At 41.2% G+C, this 27,743-nt stretch overlaps 1 protein-coding gene across 2 annotated transcripts; it reads right to left on the bottom strand.

The window, feature by feature from the left end:
• Positions 1–103: 103 nt before the first annotated feature.
• vps39 (VPS39 subunit of HOPS complex) lies at positions 104–27,478 on the bottom strand. Of its 2 annotated transcripts, none has more exons than XM_071909561.2 (24): positions 26,896–27,478; positions 26,539–26,604; positions 26,336–26,400; positions 26,070–26,112; positions 25,530–25,624; positions 24,640–24,738; positions 24,093–24,185; positions 23,647–23,830; positions 21,326–21,446; positions 19,648–19,768; positions 19,182–19,311; positions 18,389–18,531; positions 17,961–18,101; positions 16,742–16,883; positions 12,333–12,419; positions 11,381–11,454; positions 10,912–11,128; positions 8,536–8,664; positions 7,877–7,979; positions 7,411–7,456; positions 6,564–6,713; positions 3,984–4,118; positions 2,533–2,624; positions 104–2,114 (listed from the first exon to the last, which is right to left on the bottom strand). In XM_071909561.2, exons 1-24 carry the CDS (start codon positions 26,966–26,968, stop codon positions 2,033–2,035), a joined length of 2,631 nt encoding a protein of 876 aa, XP_071765662.1. In that variant the 5' UTR covers positions 26,969–27,478; the 3' UTR covers positions 104–2,032. The 2 variants fall into 2 exon arrangements, with proteins under 2 accessions (XP_071765662.1, XP_071765663.1); XM_071909562.2 differs by having other exon boundaries at positions 19,182–19,308.
• Between the last annotated feature and the right edge of the window lie 265 nt (positions 27,479–27,743).

The raw sequence follows: 27,743 nt of genomic DNA, 5'->3' as shown, positions 1-27,743 counted from the left end.
TAATTTCATTCTCACATCTATAAATATATCTATATATATCTATACACAATGAACACCAGCAGGGCCGCTGTTAAAACTTGGTGGTATTACACGGACACCAACATGAGTGGAAACGCAGGTTTATTACTGATTAAAGCAGAACAGACATACGGTACCTGTCGGGTCGCCCCTCAGAATCCAATTGCTTCAATGAGAAATCGATCGTCAGCACTCTCACCCTTTATACAGTATACACAGTGGTACAAATGTTCCCACTACAAAAACATGGTGAAACAGTCTTACCAGAGAAAGCGTGCAAACCTTCAAAAGCAGGGAGGGTGGGAAGGGGGGGAATTTAAGGAGCAGGAGACTCAGGTAAAAAAAACATTACAACTTCTGAAGAATCCTTCATATTGAGATATTGGTTGGTAAATGACTCATGCTTAAGAACCAATATTGAAGCTTAATTAGACAAATTATTCCAATTACCAGGAAGGCAGCTTAGTGGTTAGAGAGACGTTTGCGCCAATGTGTCCATCAGCAGTCATGTGATCAGTTTGAAGTGTCAAAACACTGAACCCTTATCACTCTAATTCAGCCTGGATAAGAGCTTCATCTAAATACAGGATCTAAAATGGACTTTAATTACATATAATTCTTTATCAATAAACCGAGTACTCCTGCTTCTTGAATTGCCTCCCAGGCGGACGGTAGACGGACACATCCGATTACAATATTGCCGTCAAAACGCACGGATCCATCACACCTTCCAAGGCTATCACATTACTTCCAGTTACCATCAGGCGAACGCGTGATTTAACAATAAATAAAACAGGAACATCCATCCACTTTTAAAGTGCCGTACTTTTTGTGATCTGCCCTTGAAAAAAAAAAAAGAATGAGTTAAAATGTTTCGACATGTTGGAAAATAAACAACAGAAAATCAATACAAGAAAGATGAGAACGGTTGTATTCTCTGGTAACAATAATTCAAGAGCAGATCCGTTATAACAGTGAGTGAGGAAAAAAAAACATGGCTGTGCATATAGTCTATGGAAGAGTGGCCTGCTCAAATATTTAAATTAATATACACTAACAAAAGAAAAAGCAAACATGAGATGAATGTGGCTTTGCTTAGGCTTAGTCCAATACGTCCGTACCGACACATGCGAACAAAAAAAAAAAAAAAAAAAGGTACATAAACATGACAGACAGCTGATTTCACTGTAAGTACAATCTTAAGAGTCACACAAGGCATTTAAGAATACTTCTGTAGAGTCTATGGCATATCAAGACCCGGTGTTTGAGGTCTACAGAGTGTCAGGAGGGGAAGGAGACGGCGCGAGGCAGGAAGAGAAGAAAAACACGACCTCCGAGGCTTCAAACCGCGCCCCCCCCTCGCTGCTGAGAGCGAGGGGCTAAATTTTGTTGTTTAGCTCCTTTTCCTCTGAGCGTCTTTGTCAATAGTGTCCGTTTTCTTCCGAGGCGAGGCGTAGCGGAGTGAATCCCTTCTAGCGTTACAGTGGCACATGCTTTCAAATGTCAGTCTCTCTCTCTCTTTCTCTCTCTCTCTCTCTCTCTCTCCATAGTGTTTTCCCTCCTGCAGACCGACCCGGGACATTCCACCTGTTACCTCATGCACAGAGCGAGAGAGAGAGGGAGAGAGAGAGAAAGAGAGAGAGAGAGAGCCTTATAGTAGGAGGTCCTGCTTAGCTCAACGGGTAGAGCATGACACAGTCAGTGCCAGGGTTAGCCCATGTTAAAAAAAAATAAAATAAAAGATGTATGCACTCATGGTTCTGTAAGGCGCTTTGGAGAGAAGCGTCCACCAAACTGCATGTTATGCGGATGGAGTCCGATTCCACCAGCTTGGCTACAGCTGATGCCCTTTCAACCTCCCGACACATTTCTCCTTCAAGGATGGCTGAACGTGGAAGTCCACACTATTTTATCAGTCATCATGGGTTTGTTCCCCAGTGTGGCTTGTGTCAGGCAGAGAGCGGGGGTGGGGGGTGGGGGTGGGGGTGGGGAGCCGGGGGGGGGGGGTGGGGTGTTACTGCTCAGTGGGACACACAGTGCGGTCTTTGCAGCAGAAGTAATGCACCACCACTCCGTTGGGATACCTGGCGAAAGCACTGAAGGAGAGAGAGAGAGAGAGAGAGAGAGAGAGAGAGAGAGAGAGAGAGAGAGAGAGAGAGCAAAATGCCCAGCGGTCAATAAGATTATCTGCTATGATCCAGTGAGTAATAAAACAGGTATTTAATTTAAATGTACATGAGCAAACTAAAATGACGGTAGAGATAGCAGGGTACAAAATTAACAAGGGCACAACTTGAATTGCTTCAAGTTCATTAAATGCTCCTGGAAATGGGATTGCAGATACAAAAAACTACCCTAAAAAAAGTAAATGGAAGAGGTACAGCTTACTGTATACTGACAATGGCATAATTCCCACATTAATGTGATGCTTTGGATGACATTGCCCAAATAACTGTGCAAAAAGATCCCTAAAAACAGTACACATGGACAAAAAATCCAGCGAGGCAGTATTACCTGTTTCCTATTTTCTTCTTGCAGACCCTGCAGGTCTTTTCTTCAGTAATGACACACTTAACCTGCTGGTGGAAGATGCGCTCCTCCTGCACCTGAAAACAGGGGGGATATGCTTGGTGAGCAGAGACAGAGAGCACAGTTAACACCATCAAGATCCGTTTCAGCCAAAGAGCTGCCTTTGAGTGCCGACTACAGAGCCTAATGGTCTGAGAGTCTGTCCTTCAGCCTGAAGAGCCGGGTTCAAGCTTCCCATGTTGGCAAGAAATCCCCCCTGCTGAGGTGTCCTGGAAGAAATGACTGAACCCCTACAGCTGCAGGGTGCTGTTCTGTAGCTGACCCTGTCCTCTGACCCCCTGGAGCGAAGCAAATAAAAAGAGTATCTCCCTGCGGAGATCAATAAAGGATCACATTACATTATTAAGCGAGGGGGCAGAGGACCTGGGGCCGGATTCACAAAACCCTCTTAAGAAAAAAAATCTTCTCAAGTGCCATTTTTTTCTTAACTTTAGTCTTAAGGAAAAAAATAGGAAAAAATGCTATTCTCAAAAACAGTTCTTATATATATTTTCTTAACTTTCTTCTTATGTTTCTTCCTAAGAAAAATACTTACGAATAAATGGTATTCTTGAAATTAAAGTTCTCAAATTTGTTCTTGATTTTTTTCTTAACTTTAAGACAGCCCTTCACCTGTCTTAAAATTCCCACAGTGAAAAGGTAAGCCTCTAATATCATATATTTAACCAAATTTTAGACAAGTAGGTTATAGTTCAAAGTCTTCATAGGTTCCCCTACTCCTAACATTAAGATTAACATTTATTGTAAAGCTTTATTTGGTGTTGGGCCAGGTAGGCCTCGGTCTCATGTTTATTGAAAATAAGCTAGCAAATTTTACAGCTACCAACAGCAACCAATGTTTAAATCTTTGCCCTAGTTGCCCTAAATAGGTTTTTCCCCAATTGTTTTGTAGATGGAAGCACTTTGGATTGCCTCCTAGCCTCGTCTCCTATAGCCTCAATGGTAGTAAGCCTAAAGTTTATTAACCAGAATTAATTCAGGCCCTATTTTGAGAAGTTCTTAAGTTGGAAAATTAAAGAAATTCGTAAGAAATTAGACTGTTACTAAGAAAATATTGAGGAATTGCACTTAAGAGCCTTCTTAAGAACTTCCTAAAATTTCCTCTCATGTCATTTCTTAAGAACTATCTTAAGAACACATTGGTGAATCCAGCCCCTGATTCCTAGGAAGAACATGATGGTCAATTCGCAGCAACTCCACATGAAAAAGCCTTTTGTTTAGTAAGGGTTTACTCAAGTTTACCCAACCAACATCAGCACGTCAGCAGCTAACCACATTCGATGTTACCTTTATTTTAACAGGGTAAGTTCACTGAGAATTTCATCTCATTTACAAGAAACAAAACTCAAATCAAACTCATCGCCTCCACGACTCACCCTGAGGAACTCGGCCTGCAGCAGGCTCTTCAGCACCTGGTCGAAGCGCTTCCTCTGGGCCTTCTCCTCCAGGACGCTCTCCAGGAAGACCCGGATCTCTCGGATCTGGGTGTTTGCCGGGAGCAGGTTGATAGCCTGGGAACAGAAACGCGGACTTGTTAAATATTGTTGACCAGAGATTGCGTTGGTGGTAAAAAACAAAGGCACTTTAGAAGACTTAACAACCCTTTCATTAGAAGAGAGAGAACTTTATTCATGTAAGACAAGATTTACAAGGTTTTAACTCTTCAACTGGAATGGTATGTAGTAGTGTTGCTTTTGCTTTTAGGAGCAAATTAGGCTAAACTGTGATGTTATTTTAATCTACCAAATGTTATTTAATTCACCATTTTCTCTAGAAGTGGTGGTAATTTTCTTGCTGCACCATTGCTGAATTAATTCACAGGAGACAATTAAAACACAGGGAACAAGAAAGTATGACCCCTTCTTATGGGGACTGTCATTTTCACAGGCAATAATTGGGTCAAAACTAAAAAATAAGTAATATTACTCATTAGTCATTTCAAAAGTATTAACATTACCTTACATATTCTTTCCAGGGAGCAGTAATTTGTTGCATGTTGCATTACCAGTGACTTCATCTTCTCTTACCTTCAGAAATTACAATAACTCAATTGCCTCGCCTGTGTGGTTCTGTGTGAATGATCAGGGAAACCAAATAGAGTTGATGTCCAATGTTCCTGTCATCTTTTGGCTCAATAAAATCAAATTAGTACTAGGAATACTTCCACTCAGAGAAAATAAACTTTGCCATGTCCTCTTGGGAAGCTTTTCAAAGTCTAAAAGCGTTTAGTCACATTGGTGGAGGTTGAGGAGAGAAGAGAGTGGGGAACCTGAGTGAAAATATTCTCTCATCCCTCAACAAACTGTCGTTATGTGGCTTGGAGCAAGTCACTTAACCCTAATTGGTCAAGTAGAGCTTCCCAGCGGCCAACAGCAGAAGACTGGGGTTGCACTGGGCAGCTCCCAGTTGTGAATGTGAAACCACGCGACTGTGAGGAGAGGGCATCGCTGAAAAAAGAGCAAGCGTGCTCACTCAACTTCAAAAGTTAAAAAATACACAAACTCCTTCATGTCAGACACAAGCCTCACAGCATCCTGAAGTTGTGTTCGCTCTCTCCTCTCTGTATGCGCTCTTGGCAAGCCAGGCTCCGGGAGCTCAGCCAGGGGAAATGAAAGCAGAGTGCCGTTAAAGTCAATGAGAGAGCGCAGCCAGGCAGAGTAGCAGAGCAGGACAAGATGGAGAGCTCCAGTCATAAACCCGCAGTGTTCCCCCTGAGAAACTCTTAATTTGACACGTCTGTGGTCGGACACAGATCACCGGTGCCTTTCATACGCAATCACATCCGCTCTGAATCGCCGATACAGCGAGGTCTGTTAGGGTGTATTCCGCTTGAGCGAGAACATAACAGATAACAGCTAAACCTGATCACTTTTGCTGCTAAAATATTTACAGTGACTCAGTGGAGGGCCTTCATAGACTGTGGCTCTCTTCCTTTGTGATGAGACATAGAGAGAAGGGACGGACAATCTGCTGAGTGATTGTTTTCGGCCAACAGCGGGACTGTGTGGCATCGAGTGATCCTCTGCAGTTGGCAGCATTGAAAAACAAGCTCAAACAGCTTTTTAAGGCTTACTTCAAGGGATAACGTCTTTATTAGATAGCATTCAGTGGAGCGCGTCATGAAAAGGAGAGAAGATACGACATGCAAAATAGGTCATGAGCCGATTCTGAACAGAACAGCTTTTATTCAATTAACACTTTGCTATTTTGGTTCTGGGGGCAGGTAGTCAAAATGCATGTCTGAGAGGAATTTCAGCAAAGATATCAAAGAGACACCTCTCAGGAGAGATCAGTACCCTCGTGGAAATCTTTTTATGGTTTGCTGGATCTTGTCTAACACAATGGGACCAATTTGATTACCCCCAACAGTGCGAACCCCTCTCATTTTGCTCTAAAAACAAACTAATAAATGCTTAAAGAGGTTGTGCTCAATTCACTCTTTGTTTAAATTCCGCACCAAATGCCAACTGACTAATTTTGTGGGAGTGTGTTCCATTTGTAATCTTGTTATTTTACCTCGTTTTATTCCAGCCAGTACAATACGATCGCTATCAATCTCAATTTTGCTGTGACATTTTGTCTGAATTAGCAATAATTACCAGAATCGAACAAGAGCAAAGGGTCAATGGGTTGAATTTGCTAATAATTCTTGGCATTGAACCACCAGTTTGAAGTACCAGATGGAGGTTGCCACATAGGAAAATTGAATTTAAGTGCAAGAATTTAATCTATGTGCCAGAAGACTTTGACAATCACAGGAAAGTATTTAAAAGTAAATTTAGAGTACTTTTCTGTGACTGACAACTTTCTTGACACTGTCTAAATTGTCCTGATGCAGTAAACCCCAGCCAAGGAGATAAAAAATACATATAGTAACACTGTGAATTATTTGTAAATACTATTTGACGGGTCTGGTGTGGAGCGCTGTCCTGCCGTTGGGAGTGTATGTTGTTTACCTTGGTGGTGTTGAGCTTGCTGTGGTGCAGCTCCAGGACCTGCAGCGCTGCCTGCAGGTTGGCCTGAGGCTCAGACAGCTCCATCTTGATGGGCCCCAGGCAGTGGACGTCCGGAGGCGACAGGTACATTCGCAGCAGAGACAGGTACACCTGCAGAGAAGAAACAGGGGGGTTAATAGTTGTTCACATATGATCTGAATCAGAGTTTATTTACAGTATTGTGACACTTATATATTATATTTGTGGTGCAGAAGATGGACAAGGCAGAGTTTCACAGTGCATGCATGAGAGTGCAAGATGTAATGTAAAGCAATGATGGACAGTAGACTACATAATCACTCTACATACAGACATTCAATATTCTATGTCCCATAGAGATCTTGTATTTGTTAGCAAACCTTTCAAGAACTGGGAATGAATTGATGATTTTCCCTTTGATTCCGATGGCAATTTAGTAATTTTCAGTGCTTTATTAATCGGTGTGGCTTGGTCACAGGGTCAGGCAACATTTGATACACGTGAGGGATAATATCAGCTGTCAATTATGGTCAAATGAAGAGGAAAAACTGGCGATGTGAGGTTTTTGCAGGACAACCGGCAACATGTCCATCATCAGGTGCCTGTGCCATTAATAATCCATTATATTTGTATAGCACTTACAGGGAACACAAAGGCACTAACAGAAGGCAACGAAGCATAACAAATGAAAAAAAAGCGGTCAAAATCAACAACACAACAGAACAGTAAAAACCAAGAGGACAGGGCATAGAGTAAAACTAAACATATGAACACATTAAAGTGAACTAAACTAAACATCAAATTGAAATAACATTAAAAAGGTACCTACATCTTTATTTCCTTCAGTCAGTTTGTCATAGTGCCGGTGGCAGTACCTGCAGACAGAGCACACAGAGAAAAGCTTCAACAGAAAGTTCTCCTTGTTTCCATGATGGTGACTAATTGATTCAATTTATTTTACCAACAAGCACACAGCACTGCAACTATCAGGATGGCACAATAAAATCACATGACGTAATTTCAGTTAATTTCAGTTGCGGCCTGTAGGCAGGAAAAAGCTGGTAGATAATTATGTATGCAGGGCAGGAAACAAACTTTTTTATTCACTGGCCACAGTGGCCGATGTACTCCAAAATTCCCCGGCTACTTCCACTATTTTACCAGTCAAAGTGTTTTAGAAAAGAACCTCTGAAAAACTGACAAACTTGCCAGCCACAGACCAACATTTGACCAGTGGTTTGTGTTCATCTCCCACCCAGTATGTCTGAGTCTGTCATTTTTGTAGGACTACTCACTCTTCTGCCATGCGGGTGTCTTTCAGGATGTGCACATAGATGAAGAGCGCCTGCTCGTGTTTACCCATCCGGCCCAGGAGCAGCGCCCGCTCCTCCAGGAGGCCTGGGAGATGGAAAACCAGGTCAGAAGTGCAAACTCACAGCACACTGGGGCAACTACAGTAACAGTTACACCCTTCAGTACAAACACGACATATACACTGAGTTGGACAACACTTCATAAGCCTTTCCCCTGTAAAATGAAAACAACATACACTATGCAATACAAAACTCTGGGAAAAAAAGTCTCTAATAATAAACTCACAAGTCTGATTTATTAAAGTTTCTTAGGGACACATTTTGTGCTTATGATCAAAGTTAAGCCAAAGTTGTTGTTTGAAAGTTCTGTCCTGAGGTCAAAATCAGTGGTTTACGTAGAATTTCTCCAGTTTTCTGTGATGCATCAAAAGCTAAAAATGATTTCTATCATTAACCCAAGGCATAAACACTACAGACATCATTTTGAAGTGTTTTTCGATCAGATTCTTTGAAAGGATCATACAGCGAAACATCAAAGAACTACCACATCATTAGTTATATTTGTGTTGCAAATAGAAGGCATGCGCTACTCGTCCTGTCTTCACGTGTCGTTATAATAAAAGTGTGAACCCAGTGCCTACCATCGAAGGGGAAGTCACTGATGAGTCTTGCTGGTTCGTAGCTGATAGAAATCTGCAGGAAAGTCAACAGTTTGGTCCTGAACTCTCCCAGGTCGCCTTCCTCCTTCCCTGCAGCGACGGCTGTCACTCCTGCAACAGGACAGAGGAGTGTGATTGTTATTTTTTATTATAGTATCAATATGATACTTTGTGTCACAAAATACCAGGTGTTTCAAAAGGCATAGGTATACAATTTTACTTATTTAGTTACTCAATCGTGAAATTCCCGGCCATGACCTAAAGTGCATCTAGAAACAGGAAGAATATTTAATAATACAGTGAGTATAAATAATGCATATAAAAAACATATACCTGCTTTTGAAACTGGCTGTATTGTACCGGCAACGTTTTCAGTGTCATGATAGTGCAATGTTATTATTCTTCATACTCCTCCCTTTTCCAAGATGAAAACAGAAAGTTGAACTGCTTCTTAGTTTAATTAGGCTGCGTTTTCTTTGAAGAATTTGGACTGAGCGCCGACTTAAAAATAAACAAGACTCTCTTTTAACGACACAAAGTCTCATTTCTCTGTTGAGAATCACAATAATCTCATGGTAACACTATCCTAATATCATGGGCTGTGTGCTGCAACACACACCGTGATGCAAAGCCCCTAGCAGTAACCTGCCTCAAGGACAGATTTATTTATTTAATTACTTGGTTTTATTAGTTTATTTCACCGGCAGAGTGCACATTAATCAGCATCACTGCAAATGTGCCAGCATTAGCCAGCGGGTCCATTTCAATGCTCGGTCCCTGGACAGGCATTAAATGGAACAAACAGGCGGAGACCAATGGACTTCATAACGAGCCCCGACACAAACTTTACTAGCAGAGCGGTGAGAGACAACTCTTTGGATGACCAAGCAGAGGCAAACCGAATCCATATGCAGCGATGCAATCATGATGAAACACAAGAAAAATAAATAATTCTTTTGGCACTAAGTGTGGCGGGGGGATTTTGTTAAGAAGCCTGTGCTATTCAGGGAGCTCCACATCCCTGAATAAGGTATTTAAGCTCCAGGGACACGTTGCCCTTCAGCTCTGACATTTACTCTTACATTTTAGGGCATTTCGTGGATTCTCTTATCTAGAGCAACTTACAGTGACTGAGCAGATTTTAAGAGCTTTGTCTTGCTCAAGGACGCTTTGACAGGACTCACTGGCTGCTGTGGGGATCAAACCTGGTGGCCTTTCGGTTACAGGAAGCTCTCTAAACACTGGGTCGCCCTGATTTTCCTGTGGTTGGAGACCAAAGCAGGAGCGTCCTCTAACAAGGGATCAACTCTTCTTTTCCTTTTCCTAAAATTGACCACCAGTGGTAAAACTGACCCCAGACCAGCATCTAAGGGTATTAAAGGCTTTGACTGTAGCCTGGGCATATCTACTACCAGGATCTGTATGTAGTACATATCTTAGAAAAGGAGCAGCAACTTACTTTTCTGCCTGGAGGCTACAGTGTCAAGTCAATCCCAAAATTCATCAGCCACTTTGACTATTTTACCAACCACACAGGTCCCAGCTGATCAAGTTTAACAAGGGGGAAAGTGGAAAGGTAAAGCGAGTTTTTCTCTCCATTTTAAAATAAAGGGTGGTGGGGAAAGTCATCAATTGTGTTAACAAGGTGGTAACTATCCTCATCCCCTTGTGTCTTTTTTCTTCTTTCACTTTATATGTGTATCTGCAGGTTTCAGGAAGCCAAATTTAATACTTTTTGACAAGACAATACTTTTTGATGGTACCTGGAATTAAGATCAATTTAACAAATAAAATAAAGAAAATAGCCTGTCAAAAACACCCTATTTGCAACTGAACATATCTAATGAAAATATAAATGGGCAGTATAAGAAAAATAAATGAACTGCTTAAAATATATGATGTCCAATTGTGTTTATCAAGGCAGACGTGATGAAAACAAAACAATTGCTGCATATTGTATCAACCCTGTTATGTACATGCATGTGGATCAAACTTACTGACCAACTGTAAGTGCAAGTAATGTAAAAGAACAGAAGAAAATAAAACCAACACTACGGCCAATCCCGTTCACATCTTGTGATGAAACTACATAATTCAAAGCATTTGCCTTACTTTCCAACTCTGCTTCCAAATTTTTACAATCTGTCAATACCTCAATCTAATTTCATATTTGCATGAAAATGAAAATTAAAAAATAACCCCTTCATTACATGGTGGCCATTTTAAAACCTCTAAAAACAGTATTTAAGACATTTTCTCACATTATCTAAATTTAAGCCTTAAATTTAGAGACTATTTAAGGGCCCGCAGACACTCTTAACTAAATACATTAACTTTCAAGTCGCCTCCTGCTCGTACCTTCTGGCAGTGAGTTGAGGTACTGCTTCATGAGGCCCTGGACCCTCTCCAGGTAGAGCTGGATCAGCACGTTGTGAAACTCTGGACCCGTCTCCTCCCAGATGTAGATGATGTGCTCCAGGTAGGGGATGGCCAGCTCCTTGAAGCCCTCCTTCAGGAAGTTCAGCACCTTGTCTCTGGGCAAGGTCTCCACCTCTGTCAGGTCCTCCGTAAACATCTGGAGAGGAGGGGAGGGTTTTAAATCTACATGCAAGCTTTCTTCATGGGAACTGGACAAAAAATACAGTCAGAGTAGATAAAGATGGGAACAGGCTTTTGTATTTTTTTCTGCACATGGAATAAAAGCAATAAAACTGGATAACTGTGTTGAACACCCTTGTACAAAGTGCACTATCTTAATATAACTTGATCCCTTGGTGGAGAGATTTATTGGTGTAAGTTTATTTAGAGATGAATTTCAATATCCCACCTTCAGCCCATCCTCAGGACAGATCTTCAGCACCCAGGGGGAGAACTCAAAGATTATCCCCAAATTCTCAATTCCTGTGTGTGTGTGGTGGGGAGGGGATTACAGGAGATAGGCAAGTTTAACTCTACTGAGCAGGAACAAAAGGAATGAAAGTAAATACGGAGGCACAGTACAAGAATAAGCCCCAATTCAGCACTCACACACACACAATTTTAGAAAACCTGAATCAGAATCCCTTTCAAGGTGCTACAAGTAGCATTTTACCATCAATACCATCGTTACCACATTCATTTTGAGACAATAGTATAATTAACATAAACAAATGAGACCACTACGGAGAAGATTAGCAGCCTCTACCATCCTCTACACTGCATTTTACATTGTGTGCCACCAGGTATGACTTCATAGAAAATCTTCTGTATTGCTAAATGTATTTCTCGGTTAAAGAGAAAACCTTTAACTGAAGAAGCAACATCGTCTTTGTGACAGGAAGCAGCATGGTTTATGGGAAATGTGGTCTTAATTTGGAGAAACACTAACAATAACACTGGTGTGAGACAGAGGCTACCAGCTGTCTTCAACATGGTCTCATTTGTTTACCAATGAGACCATGTAATTGCCAAGTAGTTATAAGGTTTTGCAATTAATTTGACACTTATTGGTGTTTAAAAGTCCAACACATAGCACATTTAACTGAGTTACACAGTAAACAGTGATATGTGTGGTAGAAGGAACAACAGGACCTCACATTCAGCCCAAAGAGAAAGTGCCAGACGTGTGACAGACAGCAAATTATACACATCAGACATCCACACTCAATCAGGGTGAACATTTTCAAATTCTAGTTTTCTAAGAGACTTTCCCACCCCAATCTAGCCGAGATGGCGACTTTGATACCCTAAGTTAAAACAGATTTGTGTGAGGCTTGAAGGTGCTGGCCGTTCAGCTTTACCCAGTCTTTGGAGGTACTGCACTGTTCGCTCGTGGCCCTTCAGCGGAGAGTTGGCCTTAGTGGACTGATCCAGCAGCACCTGGAGAGCTGGGAGAGGGCAAACCGGGTGAAGAGAAGAGAGGAGTGGAGCGGGGGAAAGGGGGGTGAGAACAAACGCGAGATTAGGCAGGGTGACGGAAAGCAGCAAGATGTCATCTACTTGGTGTGCACTCGCTGCGTTACATAATTCCTCCGTCAACAGAAATTGGATGTGGCAGATGCATCATGTTAATTGGTGGCCGGGGAACAGCTGGTTTGAATTGGCAGAGAGGGAGAGAGAGCGCGGCTTCAGCAGCATGACATCACAAGAGCAAATTGCAGCGGGCCGATTAAAACCAGCCGCGCTCACAGCGAGAACGGCCCAGAATCCGCCACGAAATGCCGCCGCAATCCAAATAACATTAAGAATCTCTGATCTACGAGGATGACGAGTCGACCGCATGTGGGAAACCTCCTCGGAGATAAACTGTGCAGCCTGACAGAGACGATCCGCCTTGAGAGTACAGCTTTGTTACAACCCGTACATAAAGCCCATAACTGATACCCATTGAATCTGAGCATAATGAAACAATTCGACTCACAATGCCTCTTGTATGTGAATTGGAAAATAACAATGAGAATACTGACAAACTCTGATGTAGGTTTGGCATCAAATGAGCTCAAGTGATCTGTCATTTGAATACAAAACCCCCAGAATTCAGCAACCAATCTGACAGAGAAATTGGATACAGATGTTTCATTGCATTTTTATTGTTATGTATTTATTTGTCATGGCTATGCCTATGACAGACAAACCAAACGCTGAGAAATAAACTCGAACTCTGTGAAATCTGTCATTATCCAGTTGGTTGACTTATCTGTCATCCGTTCTTTGATGATTCATCTCCGGCTGCATAAAATGTTCATCTAAATTTCATTGAAAATTGAGTCTTCAAAGCCTACTTTTCTTTGAACAAATGAAAAGAAAAACTTTTCTCCCAATGCAGTTTTACTCGCTAGAAGAATTTTCTAGTGACAATAATTTTCCCTTTTAACTTTTATTTAATATTTTGCAAAAAACATTGAGGGACGGGGGACCTTCTTTGCCCAAGAGTGCTCAATTTGTATACAAAGAGAATAACAAAAAAAACCTAACTGGGTTAGCAGAAGAGCTAATGTAATATTCTGATTTGGCTTTCCTCACAGAGGGGGGCGCATTTATTTCTAAGCAGCCTGAAGGCAAGCCAATGAGAAGGGCTCCCTGTGTGGCAAGCCACTGTCCAAGCTTTGTTTCTTGATTGAAACAATATTAAGACTTTGTGGGAGAACCAAGGATTAAATCTGTCTTTTATTCTGAACTCACATTTATCAGCCAAAGAGTTAAACGTACTTACAAGGACGCTCAGTGCCAGTTCGGCCTGAGGGATTTGTACAGTGACATAGCTCATTATGGTAGAGGATCATACATAAAGGCTTCTTCATTAAAGCTCCGGAGGTTTCTCTTAATGACAAATCATGGTTGAGTTCACTTCATTCTCATTTCTCTAATGCAAGCGATAGGTCAGTGATCACTAATGCTAACATGAAACACACTGCTGTTGCTAATGTTTTTCTGGCATACTGGATAAGATTAGATCAGTAAGGATTGATTTTGTTTGGTTTTTCAAGTGAGGTCAGGTTGGCTCCATAATAGTCTGTGTTAAATTAAGATCATTGCAGATTTCTTTAAAATGATCAGAAACATCAGTTATAACCCATCTAGATTAAAGTCTCCCATGCTTACCAATTGTGAGTCTACATAAGAAGAGAGCAGATCTGCCCGTTTACCAAGGGAGCCAACAACAGCTGACAGAGGCCTATAAATCTCCACCATTGTAAATGAATTATTATGCCCCGACTCATACTTAAACGCATGGAATTCAAATTGTTTTTGCAATGAAACAGAATACAGTAAAAATAAAACAGGCCTTGGCACAAATAGCTAAACCACCACCGTTTCCATTTCTAACAGTCCTTTCCATATTATAAGCAACACTATTTTTTTTAGCTAGTCACTCTGACTCTTATCTATTTTTGCCAGAGCCACTTGCGTCTGTGAAGTGTGGAAAAACACTATTTTCACTTGTGGGTGTATCTATACACAATACAGAAATAGAAAATCAATATATTATACAATCTCTTTATTTACTGCACCAAAATGTCAGTTTCCTGACTGAAACCAATGAAAGAATGATAATACCCACTCAATATTAACTCACTATAGAGTACCATAGAAACACCAAGTCCCTATTGTAATACTATATGAATATTATAGTGATTTTTCACTCAGTGCGGATCTGTATTTTAGCCTACTTCTCTCTTTTATCTGGGTTCAATTGATCCAGAGTTCCCACTCTTTTCAAGAAAAAAAGAATCCAGGACATTTCCAACAACCTAGAGCTGGTATGACAGACAGTTACTGCAATTTTGTCTCTCTCTCTCTCAAAGTTTTCCTGCAATATGAAAGTCTGTAAAACTTGAGCTGAAAAAAGTGTTCAATTCAGAAGGAATTAGATGCTGAAAAACAAAAAGCAGGCCACAGTTTGGAAAAATAAATAAAGAAATAGAATGAAATAAATCAGAAGACTCACATTACTGCATTATGTTAGGTTAAACAGGCCTGAACAATAGCCCAGTGTCTGTGGCCACAAACTTTCTGCATAATAAACTCAAAAGTAGCCTGCTGTATTCTGCATATATCTATCCACCAAAGTGCTCAAATTGGGAGGAAAAAAAAAAAGCCAATGTCAAAATTCAACCAAATAGCGGAGTCTCTTAACACACTCCAACAGGGTCGTCCTCCTTTTTCTAGAGCTGCCAGTTCTCCCCTTTTCTCTAACAATTTTACATAGGCATTTGATTTTGTCAGTAATATTAAGTCTTTTTTTCTCTGCCCTGTCTGCCATTTCCTCTGCCTCTTTTTGTCTCAATGCTATGTATTATTTGCTGTTGTTTTTCTTTGATATTTGCCTTTCTTGTTTGAGCTCTTTTCTTTTCTTCCACAGTACATCATTCTCTGCTCTGCCACTGATAAATCTTGCAAGAAACGCATCAACCCCTCAGCTGTAAACAAATCTTGCAACTCGGCTTTATGTTTTACACTGACATGCACAAAGGATGCTTTATACCGGAGTAAAGGCTTGGTCACACTGGGAGGCAGAACCTGTAAGAGTTTCTCAGACTTTGATGTAGCACTCTCCGCTTCCGTTACCATGGTCACAGGGTCTAGAGAGCTCATGTGCCGCACCGAAGGGTACATTTACAGGATTCATTTCTTTTCAGATACCTTTCTCCAAAGCTTGTTTTCTGGCAAAGCCCGTGTCCAGCTGTTTGAGTGGAGCATGCTTTGCTTTGTCAAGTGGGTCTAGTTTCAGCAGCTGCATGAGTGTCTTTATCTTCTCCAGTTCTTCCCTTCTGGTATAGCATGAGAGCAAGCCTCTCAGTGTGGACTGGAGCTCCGTTGCCAAAAAAGGCATCACTGGGGCATCTGTCTGAAATGTCTCCAGAAATGGTTTAAACGGTCTTGCAACAAATGCAAAAAAAAAGTGGAGCTTGGCATGAAAAAGGGGGTCAGCAGCGGCTTTTTCAATGTATGGAAGGATGCAGATAATGGCACTTTACTGTTTGGGAATATCTCCTGGCTCTTAATGTACTCCTGCATGGTAGAACACATTTCTATAGCAACTGGTAAGTCTTACACCAATCATGTAATGTGCTCAGAACCTCAGAGGAAATGTTGTCATCTTGGTCACTTCAGTGAAATCGTCTCATCTGGCTGCTGAGTCATGGAACAGCTGCCAAAGAGCTCTCAGCAGATTTCCCACCTTCCAAACCTGTTTCTTTCTCCGCTTGGCTCTTATCCTCTTGGAATATCTTCAGGAAACTTCAAACTGACCATGAGGCCCGTCCGCTGAGGTTTGTAGGAGCCATTTAGGAGCAAGTGGTGACAGACTTATCTTCTCTTCATCTCTTCACGTTCACTCCAGTACCGCACAACAGCATCCATCTGTTCCTTCTGTGTCACTTTATTTAGGCATTTATCGAAAGGCGCTACACAGCACTGCGCCTCTCTTCCGTATTTGATAAGCTCCTCTTTGAAATACGGAGCCAAACCAAAACATATGAGGTAAGCTGATGTCTTTGCAGCACAGGAAAAACATTTGGCAATTTCACTGTCTGGGAACATCTCACTAAGAATGACTGACATATCCGAGAGCTCCAGCTGAATGAGCAGTGTGACATGACTATCTTCATTACCCAGCGAATTTCTGCCCTCAAGCACAGCCTGACTTCTGACTGTCTTGACTGCTATTTGCCTCATGTCCAACATCTCCAGCCGGCGAACCCCTTACCTTTTTGGTGCAGGCCCTTCTTCTCATAGAGAATAATGAGCTCGCTGTACTTGTGGGCCTTCTTCAGGACGTACTCGCTCTCCTCGATGTGGCAGTGGTTGTTCTCCAGACGCAGGAGGGGGGACACCATGGCCACGTTGGTCTGAATGGGGGGAAGGGCGAGAAGAAATTACACAACATGAACATCACACATTTCCAAAAGTCAACCTCCATCCATCCGTCCATTTTTGTCATTGTGGGGAGGACTATGGATCAGCCGCGGTCCATCTCGGACGCCGCTGATCAGATTTTGACGGAACTTCAGGGAGTGCTGCGTGCCATTGGTCTGTCCCGGCATTTTCAAAATGACACTGCCTTAGGTTGTTGTTTCCCAGCCATCTTTATCACCACAATCCGATACAACGGCTGAATTACTGCAGCCACTACACCTAAATGGCAGTCAATCTCACATTCCCCTTTACCCTCACTCATTTTTACCTCAAATAAATCTAGCCATGGGTTTTCCATGTAGATACACAGGGCCCATCTGACTACGTGTGAGGTACAGCTAACTGGCTAACGTTGCTGCCAGTTTCTAGGCCTGCTTGTAATTACTGACTTACCAAATCTTAACATTTTGCAGTCTGTTGAGAGTGAAGGCTGCCAAATATGTAAGAGCTGACATAACTAAATCATGAAATATAAACAATTAGATTTGGTTCACAGATAATCTAAAAATACGTGTTTTGGATGTAAATTAACAAGCATAACATGAGACATGAGTGTGTGAACCCACAGTCATGTTTTTCCCTGATTATCCCCACCTTACTCAATGTGTCTGTGCATTCAAAGTGCGAACAGATGAGTTACTCTTACGATCCAAAAGGTAATATAAGGACGTTATACATTTCTTTTTCTGGATGTCAGTTGGGTTGGGTTGCGTTTTATTTAACTTCAAGAAGAGAAATCTGACATGTTTCATTCCAAAATGAGATATCAACCATTTGAAAAAAGTGACACCTACTCTGACAAAATGATTGACTCATTGATTGATTTTAAAGGATAGCAGATCACCTAAGTGCTTGGTTGACAAAACAATAACATTTTTTACAGACTGGATGCTTTTAGAAATATTAAATGATCAACACCAAGTTATGATTATTTTCCCAAATGGATGCATGGCATTTCGGAATGAAATTCTTCATTCCTTTAGAGAGAAGGAAGATAACCTTGGCCTTACATGCAGGTAGCATTTCAGCAGGGTGGTGTCAATGATCTGCAGGAGTTTCTTGCGGCTTTTAATAGTGGGCGTGCCCTCCATGAGCGGAGATGTGGTAGAAGGGTCAGAGTCATTCAGCTGCTTCACAAGGTGGCTGCGTTTCTGGGGAAAAAACAAACAGCGATTCAACAGACATTTTCCTTTAGTGCATTACACAGAACTACACAGAAAACCACACATGGAGACACATTTGTATTACTATATTTTCATTGATTTACACTCATTTCCTCAAACGTAACCCTTTGTATGCTTGTATTATTACACTTGTTAGGAATAACGAAGGCCTAATTCAAAATCTACATCTTTCGCAAATGAGCTCTGACAAAATGTCCCACTTCCAGGGATTTTTCTTATTTGCTATGTCTTGCGAAGACATCACACACACACACCTGTGTGAGGTAATCAATAAGAGCGAGATGGGCCTTCTCCAGCTCTGCCCCAGACAGAGTGGGCAGGGGGTTCGGGTAGTGCAGCTGCTTGCGGTAGTCTGAGGGCAGCAGGTCCGGGTACAGGCCAATCACATGGGTGGGATCTGTAGAATAGGAGTCAGGAGGGGAATATTTATTGCAGTTTATTAGATGTATGATACTGAGTTTGTTTAGGATGCATGTTTATGGGGTACACAGTTGCAGAGTATTCAATACAATTCAATTCAAAACTTAATTGTCCTTGATTGTAAGGGAAATTTGGTTTGCAGACAGGGTTTATAATAAAAGACACAATATACTGTACGCCATACGGAAAAACAATTAGTTGACCAGACCTGGAGTCAAGGGTTCAATAGTGCAATAAAAAGTCAGTAATCAGTGTGAAATACAAAGTTCTTATAGACATGAGATATGCAAATTAGATGTGAATAAATATCTCAAGTAAGCAACAGATTTCTCATGAGTTTGCCACTCAAGAAAACAGAGGGAAAGAGTGAACAGGACAAAAATTATGAATAGATTCAATTCAGTTAGGCTGCCCTACACAAATATAAATGATTAGAGCAAAAATGGGTGGGGTTTACCACACTCTGACCTCAAATAAGTTGTCAATCACCCAAAATTATACCATATTTACTTTCAAAAAGTCAAAACAAATAAATATGGTATTATTTGCAAATACTACTTGACCCAGGTCTGGCTCTGTTTTGCAAATATAACAGACAGTGTCCACTGGGAAAAAGCAGAACCCTACCTGTGCCCAGTTTGGCGAACACCTGCATGGAGTCATCAAATCTCTTCTGGCAGAACAGATTGAAGGCATAGAGATTCTGAATGTGATGTATCTGCTGCTTCTTATCACCGTCGGAATCATCCTTCATCTTCTGGCGGGAAAAAAAACCCTGATTTAATCACACTACAACAAAATGTCTCTAGTTTACTCCCGGCTCATCAGAATGCGGCTTCCAGGAGTGTAACAACCACACGAATGGACATCTTCTTTCTTGGAAATGCCTCTGGAAGGATAGACTGCACAAGATCATAGAGTACAAAGCCATGAGCTCTTTACAGTTTGAATGCAGTGACTGTACCTAATCAAGATAAGTGTTTTTTATGATCCTTCGTCTGAGCTAAAACACAAATTGAATCATCAGGAATTTAATAACAAGGTTTGATAGTGAGGTCCATTTGGCTTTGAAGGGAGTGGTTTTGCTGCTCACCGCCAGCTGAAGAGCCAGCTCAAACTGCTTGTCCTGAAGAAGCTGCCGGATCTGGCTGGCTATCGACACTGGCACCAGGCGCCACACAAAGTGGTTGCTGGCAACATACACAATATTTGGCCTGTGATAGATGAGAGAGGAAAAGACAGAGAAGAGAGATTGAAACACACATTTTTTTTCTTGCTGGTATGCATGAATTCAGGACATTATCAGTCCTGTGGAATGGAAACTAGGAGAACTGATGAAAGAGGCAGATGTTGTTTTTTAGGATGATATACATAGGATTTGATGGCACTACAGTGGTAGCCACCAAAAAAGTCCCCCATTCAACATCTATCCTGCAACTATCCTCCACTAGTGCTGCAGCCTGTTCTTTCCCATGTCTTCTAGATAGAACTGAATGGGCTTATTGTAACACACAACTTACCGTAAATCTTTCAGTTTACCATTCTTTGCAACTTCTCATGGTGGAAGAGGGAACAAAATTTGAATTCTTCTGAACAATTCCTCTTAGGCTGGCTTTACACGGTGAAACTTTCACGCAACTAGTTGCAGGTTGCAAATTGCATGAAACATAATTTCCATGCAACTTGACAGTTACATGAAGCAATTCAAAAATAATCTAGTCTCATGCAACACGATTTAATAGTTTATTTCACTAAAATTAGCTAGCTAGATAGGTAATGTTTCATCTGTCGTATTGTTTTCTCGCTAGATTATATCAAGTGGGAAGTGTCATTGTAACTACATTTGCATCTTTGTATCTTATTTTGTATTGTTTTCTCGCTGGATAATATCAATTCGGACGTGTTGTATCGCTTTTTCTTCTGGCACTGGCTGGCTACTTTGTTTCATAATGGCTGTCCCGGAGAATAGGAAGAGAGCTATCAGTGCATTAATGCTTACTGATATGCTGGAGGAAAAAACACGACCTAAAAAGGCTAAACATCTGTGGGTGAAGGACTGGCTACTCAAAAGAGAGACCAATGGATCAACAACCGTCATGTTAACGTTAACTAAGCTAGTGGTAACGTTAGCCACCGGCTAACTGCAATTTAAACAAAATTTGCCTAGCTCACGTTCGTTTGTTGACATGGCGCGGGTGTTTGACGTCGTCATGTGACACGTTATCAGCGTTTTGATTGGCTGTTGCATGAAACTAGTTTCACAAAGTTGAGAGTTTTGCAACTGTTGCGGCTGAGTTTCAGACAAGTTTCAAGTGTGTTGCAGAGGGCTTTACACCATGCAACTCAATTGCAACTTAGTTTCACCTAAGTTTCAACCAACTAAAGTTGCGTGAAAGTTTCACCGTGTAAAGCCAGCCTTAGAGGTGGACCAACAGTGCAGCAGTAATGCAGCAAGCATGTAGTAAAATGTGTGACTTCTACTTCTGCATTCTGCTGTCTGGCAAAAAGTCGACTGTCTCTAAAGGTATTTCCAAAATCTGTTTTGTGCTTTAGATTTAAGAATTCTCTGGCTATATTCCCCCACAAAATCTAAAGAAATTCCCTCATGTTACGCGCATCAAAAGCACTGTGGAGAAAAAAATAATGAAATATACGGATAGAAAGCAACTCAAAGGGGATATATGTAGTATAAGTAGTGCAGTGTTGAGAGTAGTATTTACAGAAAATCCTACCATTTAATGAGACAATAACACAAGACAAGACTGCCTTACCCTGCTGAGGTGATGAAGCGCGGCCTCTGCAGCTCCACACTCTGCACCAGCAGCCTCGGCTCAAAGGTCCGGATCTCCACGTACCGCGGGAGAACAGCTATGATGTAGGGAGGCTGGTGCTCTGAGAACATTAGAAAAAAGACGAGAGTGTCAAATTCTGCATGTCACCTTCTGCATCTCTTCTACATTTCACCAAACATCTGTGGATTTACATATTGTGTGTCTTGCAAAATGATCGATGGGACAAGAGTCAAACATATGGGAGTACTTTTTGAGGGACACTAGGCAACTTGGGTCACAAATGCTAACACTTTTCCAGAATGGATCCTCTATATTTTAGAGATATTGCACAATGAACTTCACCTATATATCCACAATGGATATATAGGGCTCTCTTCATTAATATTTTCTAGCTCATAATACCTCAAGAAGATAAAGGGTCTTATGGGTTTCTTATAATCTCAATTTAAGTAATTTGACTTTTCAGAGGGGGAGATTAGCTCTTGTTTCTAGTTCTTGTTTTGGTGTCCACCCAACACAGACTCTCCGTCGTGAGAACATGAGGTGCCTCTGTCGTGATTGCGGAGTGGAAACCTCGAGGCTACAGGGGCAGGAAATCCAGCTGGAGCCAGCTATCTGGACGGGATTGGTTTGGGAATCTGGACGTGGGACAGACGACGCCCAGGGGGGAAGAGCCCAGGCTCTTCGCCACAGCCGTGGCCATAGAGGACTGGGATGTGATTGTGGATCAGTCAGGTCAGTTTAAACTGGCAGGGTTTTAAATTCATCCTCTCCTGACGCACGCCAAAGCCACAACATCAAAACAAGGAAATTGCAAACTGTTTGAAACTCCTGCTTTGAGGCTTCATTTCCTCTTCATACGGGTCTTTCTGCATTCCAATGGGAACAGAAAGAAGGGCCTTTAAAATAATGCGAGAGCTCATCTGCATTTACTTTTGTCACAAATTTCATTAGTAAGCCAGGCATGTCCTGTGGTGTCTTAGTCATGAGTTAAAAAGGCTGATGTGGGTTTGCGTTTCCCCAGCTGACTTCACGTGGACTACAGCGCCACAGCTATACATGCTCAGACTGAGTGGAAAAAAAGGCGTCATGTGGAACACAAGGGAAGGAAAGACTGAAGGAGAGAACAGGAAAGACAGACAGCGGCTGGATGACAACTACTGATAATAAGCAGTGGTAGTATTTAGGCCAAATCTATGTAATATGCTAAAACCAATTTGTTTTAGTAACCAATTACTACTAAGTGAGCAGACCTGCATCAGTGTGACAAGAAGTGAATGCAGTGTTGTGTTAGAGACATGGGTATAGTGACTATGAAACCAATAGTATAATATTAAATGCTTCATATATACACAGTAAATTAAACTTATCATTATCACCCAGGAACTGAACATTTTGATCAACAGATGAAATGTTTAACACGGACACCAAAGAGGAAGGAGATTAATCTAATCTTAAATTCCGTTCTGAACCGCAAAACTGAAACTGAAAAATTCCAAGGCATGCAACCTAGAATTTGTCAGCGTTGCCATGACAATAAGTAAAGCTTACATCATTCACCTGAGACAAATGACATAATTTTGGTGTCCACGGCAGCTTGGCTTCTGTCCTGATGTTGTGCCAAAATTTGTAATCCCCTAAAAACCTATTTCCCCTGGCGTTGTGTCCTCATTTTGTCCTCAGTGTGTGTTATTGTTTTGCCACTGCACAAGGAAATTATCATGGGGGACACGCTCTTAATAAAAGTTAAGTAGACTAATTTATAGCCTGCCAGTTTGCTTGTAGAATCAATAGACGCTTGTGGTTTGAGATAATAAGAGCCTGATCTCTGTTCATTATGAGGCAACTAGGTAGGTTACTTTCATTCTTTCCAATGCAGTTAAATGTTTTTAAAACTATTTACTGCTGAAAAACCATTGATAGGAAAACAACACACACAAATTGAAGTGATTTTGTTATATTGATACCTGGCGTGAAATCTAGGCGAATACACACTGCATGGGGAAATACATTTTGGCACAACACCCTTCCATGTTATCTAGAAGACTAGCCCACATAGGGAGTGGGAAAAGCGTTTTTTGTTGTTACTCTGCATACGTGTGTCTTTTTGACATCGCTGTCAGTTCATATTGGTATCGGATATGGGTTACATCCTGGAACAGATTAAAGAGTCATCCAAAAAAAACAGATATGAACAGCGATTTGGAATTGAGCATTAAGGCCTGCCTAGTGTGAACGTAGCCTACGTTTTCTATGAGGAGAAACAAATAACTAAAATAATTTCAAAGTCTCTTTCCTACCCATGGCTATAGGAATGTCTGTCCAGTTCAGCGCACACTTCTGGGTGCAAACACCCTCTTCATTTAGCACCACGGTTAGGTCATCCTGCCCGACAGCCACCTTCCCATCAGCCAGTGGGGCAACCAGGGGCTCCAACTGCTTTCCTGTGGGGAAGAGCTCCTTGATGGAGCCACGACCATCCATCTAGGTGACGGGGAGAGATGGTACGGGTGGGTCAGGAATTACAGAATCCTCTTAATAACAGTATAGTCAGTTACAAAGTGTTTTAGACAATAAAATATTTCACATATTTATAAGCAATAACACTACCATGCATAAACTGAAAACAAGGTTATAGAGGAAAGTTTGCCTCTAATACGTGTTTTAAGAGGTAACTTAACTCTTCATTAACTTGTAGTTGAGTACAGATAAGTAGAGCTGAATGTAAATACAGTGTTATCCTTACCCGGATGAGGTAATAGTCTCGCTTGAAACCAACACATATGGAGTTTTCACACCAAGCCATGGACTTTGGAATATCTGGCGCACCAAAATCCCCCTGACAAGACAAAAAAAGAAAACATTTAGACGAATGGACATGAAAATGCTTTGGAAAGAACTTCTAAACATGGGACTATATTTCAGTGTAGAGCTGCAACGATTAATCGATTAGTTGTCAACTATTAAATTAATCGCCAACTATTTTGATAATCGATTAATCGGTTTGAGTAATTTTTTAAGAAAAATAAGTCAAAATTCTCTGATTCCAGCTTTCTTAAATGTGAATATTTTCTGGTTTCTTTACTCCTCTATGACAGTAAACTGAATATCTTTGGGTTGTGGACAAAACAAGACATTTGAGGACGTCACTAATCGATTTTTCTGACATTTTATAGACCAAACAACTAATCGATTAATCGAGAAAATAATCGACAGATTAATCAACAATGAAAATAATCGTTAGTTGCAGCCCTATTTCAGCGAGTCATATCTCTAATGTATTTTATCTGTACCTGTAACTCATGGAACTCTCTATCCTTCCAGTAATACATCTGGAGTTTCTTTTTCACTGCGACGCACATTCTCAGCCTTTCCTCCCCTGAGCCGGATTGCTGAAGACAAAAGAGACAAGATAGAATTCAAGACTTGCTCACATCAGGGAAATTATTAGTACAACAAAAAAATGAAAGAAAAGAAAGGAAGAATCGTTGTTATGACAGTCTGCCTATTGGGATATGACAACTGTGTCATAGCATTTGAAGTGAACTAACTTACTTCTCACTCAAAATTCCCTGCGCATTCAACATATCCTCCCATTAAGACACTGACTCATCCACTCTCACTCTCTCTCTTAGCACTGCAACAGCGATTAAAACTTTACCAGCCTGCTAGTGTGTAGATATTATACTTCAGCTAGGGATGGGCGATAATTCAATATTATCGTTTATCGTCTTTCAGTGGAATCATATCATGACGATATGGTGATTTTGGGATATCATGACATACAATTCTGCTGTCTAAATTGATGATAACAAGTAATTTTTATTTAAAAACTCAAAATGAGGTATGGTAGGAACATTATTTGAAAATTTCAGTTTTGTTTGACATTACACCTAACATTACCATTCAGTTCAATGGGATAAACAATTTGAAACATGATAAAACACGATTTTGCATATATGAGCCATATCGTGATACATATCAATATATTGAAAAAAAAATCCTTATGATTATCATGATACTGATTTCAACCATAACGCCCAGCCGTAATTTCAGCTACTACATTTCAAAACTGTTCTCTCTAGAAAGATTTTGAATGGGAAGCAATGGAAAAGGCATGGAGATGATTTTGGGCCCAGTGCCCAAAATCCTGGGCTGCAACCACAAGGGGCCGGCGGCTGACCTGCAGGTCGCAGGCGAACAGCGTGGCTCCTCTGGCTTTGGACACCACAGTGATCTGCTGGAAGGTCAGGAGGTCATGGACATGGATGTTGTTCTCTGCAGAGGAGAAATAAAGAGATGACGGTTTATCTCTGTCTGGAGATGAAAGAAAGAAAACTGCTACGCTGTGTATCAATGATAAAAGCAGTATCCAAGTTATCATGTTGTTCTCTCAGGAAAATGTCAACTATTGCCTTTATAGTATTGCTACACTATAGACCAGTAGGTTTTTTGGGTTTTTTTTGAGACAAAAAATTGGTGACAGTCCTGTTCCTTGTCAGTCTCCTTATTACAAGAGTAGCCATATGACCCTGGGTCCCTGGTCTAAATTTCATGATTGTAGGTCCAGGGCTGAAAAATGTAAGAACCCTCCTTTATTTGTCCCCTAATTGCCCTTAGGGGACAAATAAAGTTGAAACTTGAACATGAACTTGACTACTTACAAAGCATGTTCATCAAGAAACAAAATATTGATTAATATCTATTGGGGAAAGAAACTTACCCAGAAGACTGACAAGAATTTTGTACTGCGAGACCACATAAAGCTGCGGAAAAGAGAAGAAACACAACAAAAGGAGGATGAAATCAAAAGAATCCAATCTCTACCAGACATTCATCTGGACATACAGGACACATTTTGTTTATTCCAATTATAACATTCAGATTAATATAAAAAAGCAATATAACTGTTGGATACACATTATAATGCAAAATCCATTTGATAGGACCTAGTCTAGGCTTCATTCAGCATACAGCTGTCAGACCTACCTGCTGAATCTTCTTTGAGAAGTTCTTGTTGGATTTTTCCAGTGTCACTTCAAATCTGTTGGTGCCTAATGGAAAAGAGACAACGTATTCATCAAAACTGACTGGAGCTTTCATTTGCAGCAGGTTAGACTAAGTGGAGTCTAAGGTTTACAGATACACAAGGACTCCATTTTATCCCTCTTTCCCTGAGTTTTTCTATTCACCTGCATCCTTCTTTATCCGGTAGAGAAGGAGATGCCCTGGCTTTGTTCCAACAAGCAGCCAGTCCTCTGTGGGCAGACACAGTCAATAACAGTTCAAAGGACGTTATCAATCATTTCAGACATATTATGCCTTCATGCAACAGCGTAACATGGTCAGTCCTAGTCCGAGCTATCAATTAGCTCGCAGGAGCATCATTGCAGCAGTGGTGGGACACTTCATATCTTCTTGACAAACGGGACACTAAGGACTGCAAACGGATATATCTGCAGTTCAATCAACACCCCGAGGGGCCAGCCCAATGTCAACGAGAAACAGAAACTGCTTGCTCACTGACTGAGATGGTGTCAATAACTTACCCCAGGCCGCAAGGCAGTCAATCTGGAGAGGAAGCTTTTCCAAAATAGGCACTGGTTCATACGCGTCATGCATTTTGAAATATTATTGCTGATTCAATTACAGATGAATCGATCCCAAACTGTGTTGACGCCTGTCAGACAACAGCTGATTGCCTGACCGTTGATTTGTCTGTCAGGGTGGCACACCTTTATGTGTCGCCATCAACTGAACTGAGTAGTTTAATGTTTCGGCAGGCAATGAGGAAATCCGATCTGTCAAACCCACGGCAATACAGAAGCTATCGCAGGCTGGTAAGATAGCCGTAATGCTTGGCTTGTTAGCCAGCTAGCTCTCCGACCAAAACAACAGCTGATAGCTAGCTAGCTAGCTAGCTTGGAAGTTAGCAAGCAATGAATACTCCTATTGCTCCTTCTCATCCCATGCCACATTAAACCCGACCAGAAATCGTCGGTTCCTTTGTCGAGAACACCCAACGTAACTAAGTCAGTACGGATGGCAGTAATGACTATATTTCCCGAGCAATAGCATCGTTTTCGTTAGCTAGGTTAGCTTGCTTCATGCTAGTTCCTCAGTTTTGTTGATGATGGCTGCGCGAGGGAATGTGAGGTTTGACAGGCACGTGACTGAAGTCAGTGTACTCACGAGGAACGCATTAAAGGTGCAGTGCAGTGACTAATTTGTGAAATACTCTTAAACATTTATGGATTATGCAACATCCCAAAGCCTCACAAGTCATACTTAAGTATCACTTATTATAAAAATACATCGGGTAAATATGTTCAGTAATAGGTACATATTTATTAAAAACAAATCATCTACACAGTAAGTTCACACAGAAAAATGACAA

Source organism: Centroberyx gerrardi, chromosome 17 (genome assembly GCF_048128805.1).
Source record: "Centroberyx gerrardi isolate f3 chromosome 17, fCenGer3.hap1.cur.20231027, whole genome shotgun sequence".
In the NCBI taxonomy this organism is placed as follows: Eukaryota; Metazoa; Chordata; class Actinopteri; order Beryciformes; family Berycidae; genus Centroberyx; species Centroberyx gerrardi.
The sequence above is the reverse complement of the archived record's forward strand: the minus strand, read 5'-3'. Positions and strand labels throughout refer to the sequence as shown.

What these genes read in the sequence shown, in the direction of transcription:
- vps39 (XM_071909561.2), bottom strand. Translation starts at nt 26,968, where the DNA reads ATGCATGACGCGTATGAACCAGTGCCTATTTTGGAAAAGCTTCCTCTC. An exon ending in GAGAGTTCCATGAGTTACAG is followed by an intron (nt 24,186 to 24,639) that starts GTACAGATAAAA and finishes TTGTCTTGTCAG; the next exon opens with GGGGATTTTGGTGCGCCAGA. An exon ending in GAGACTATTACCTCATCCGG is followed by an intron (nt 23,831 to 24,092) that starts GTAAGGATAACA and finishes CCCGTCACCTAG; the next exon opens with ATGGATGGTCGTGGCTCCAT.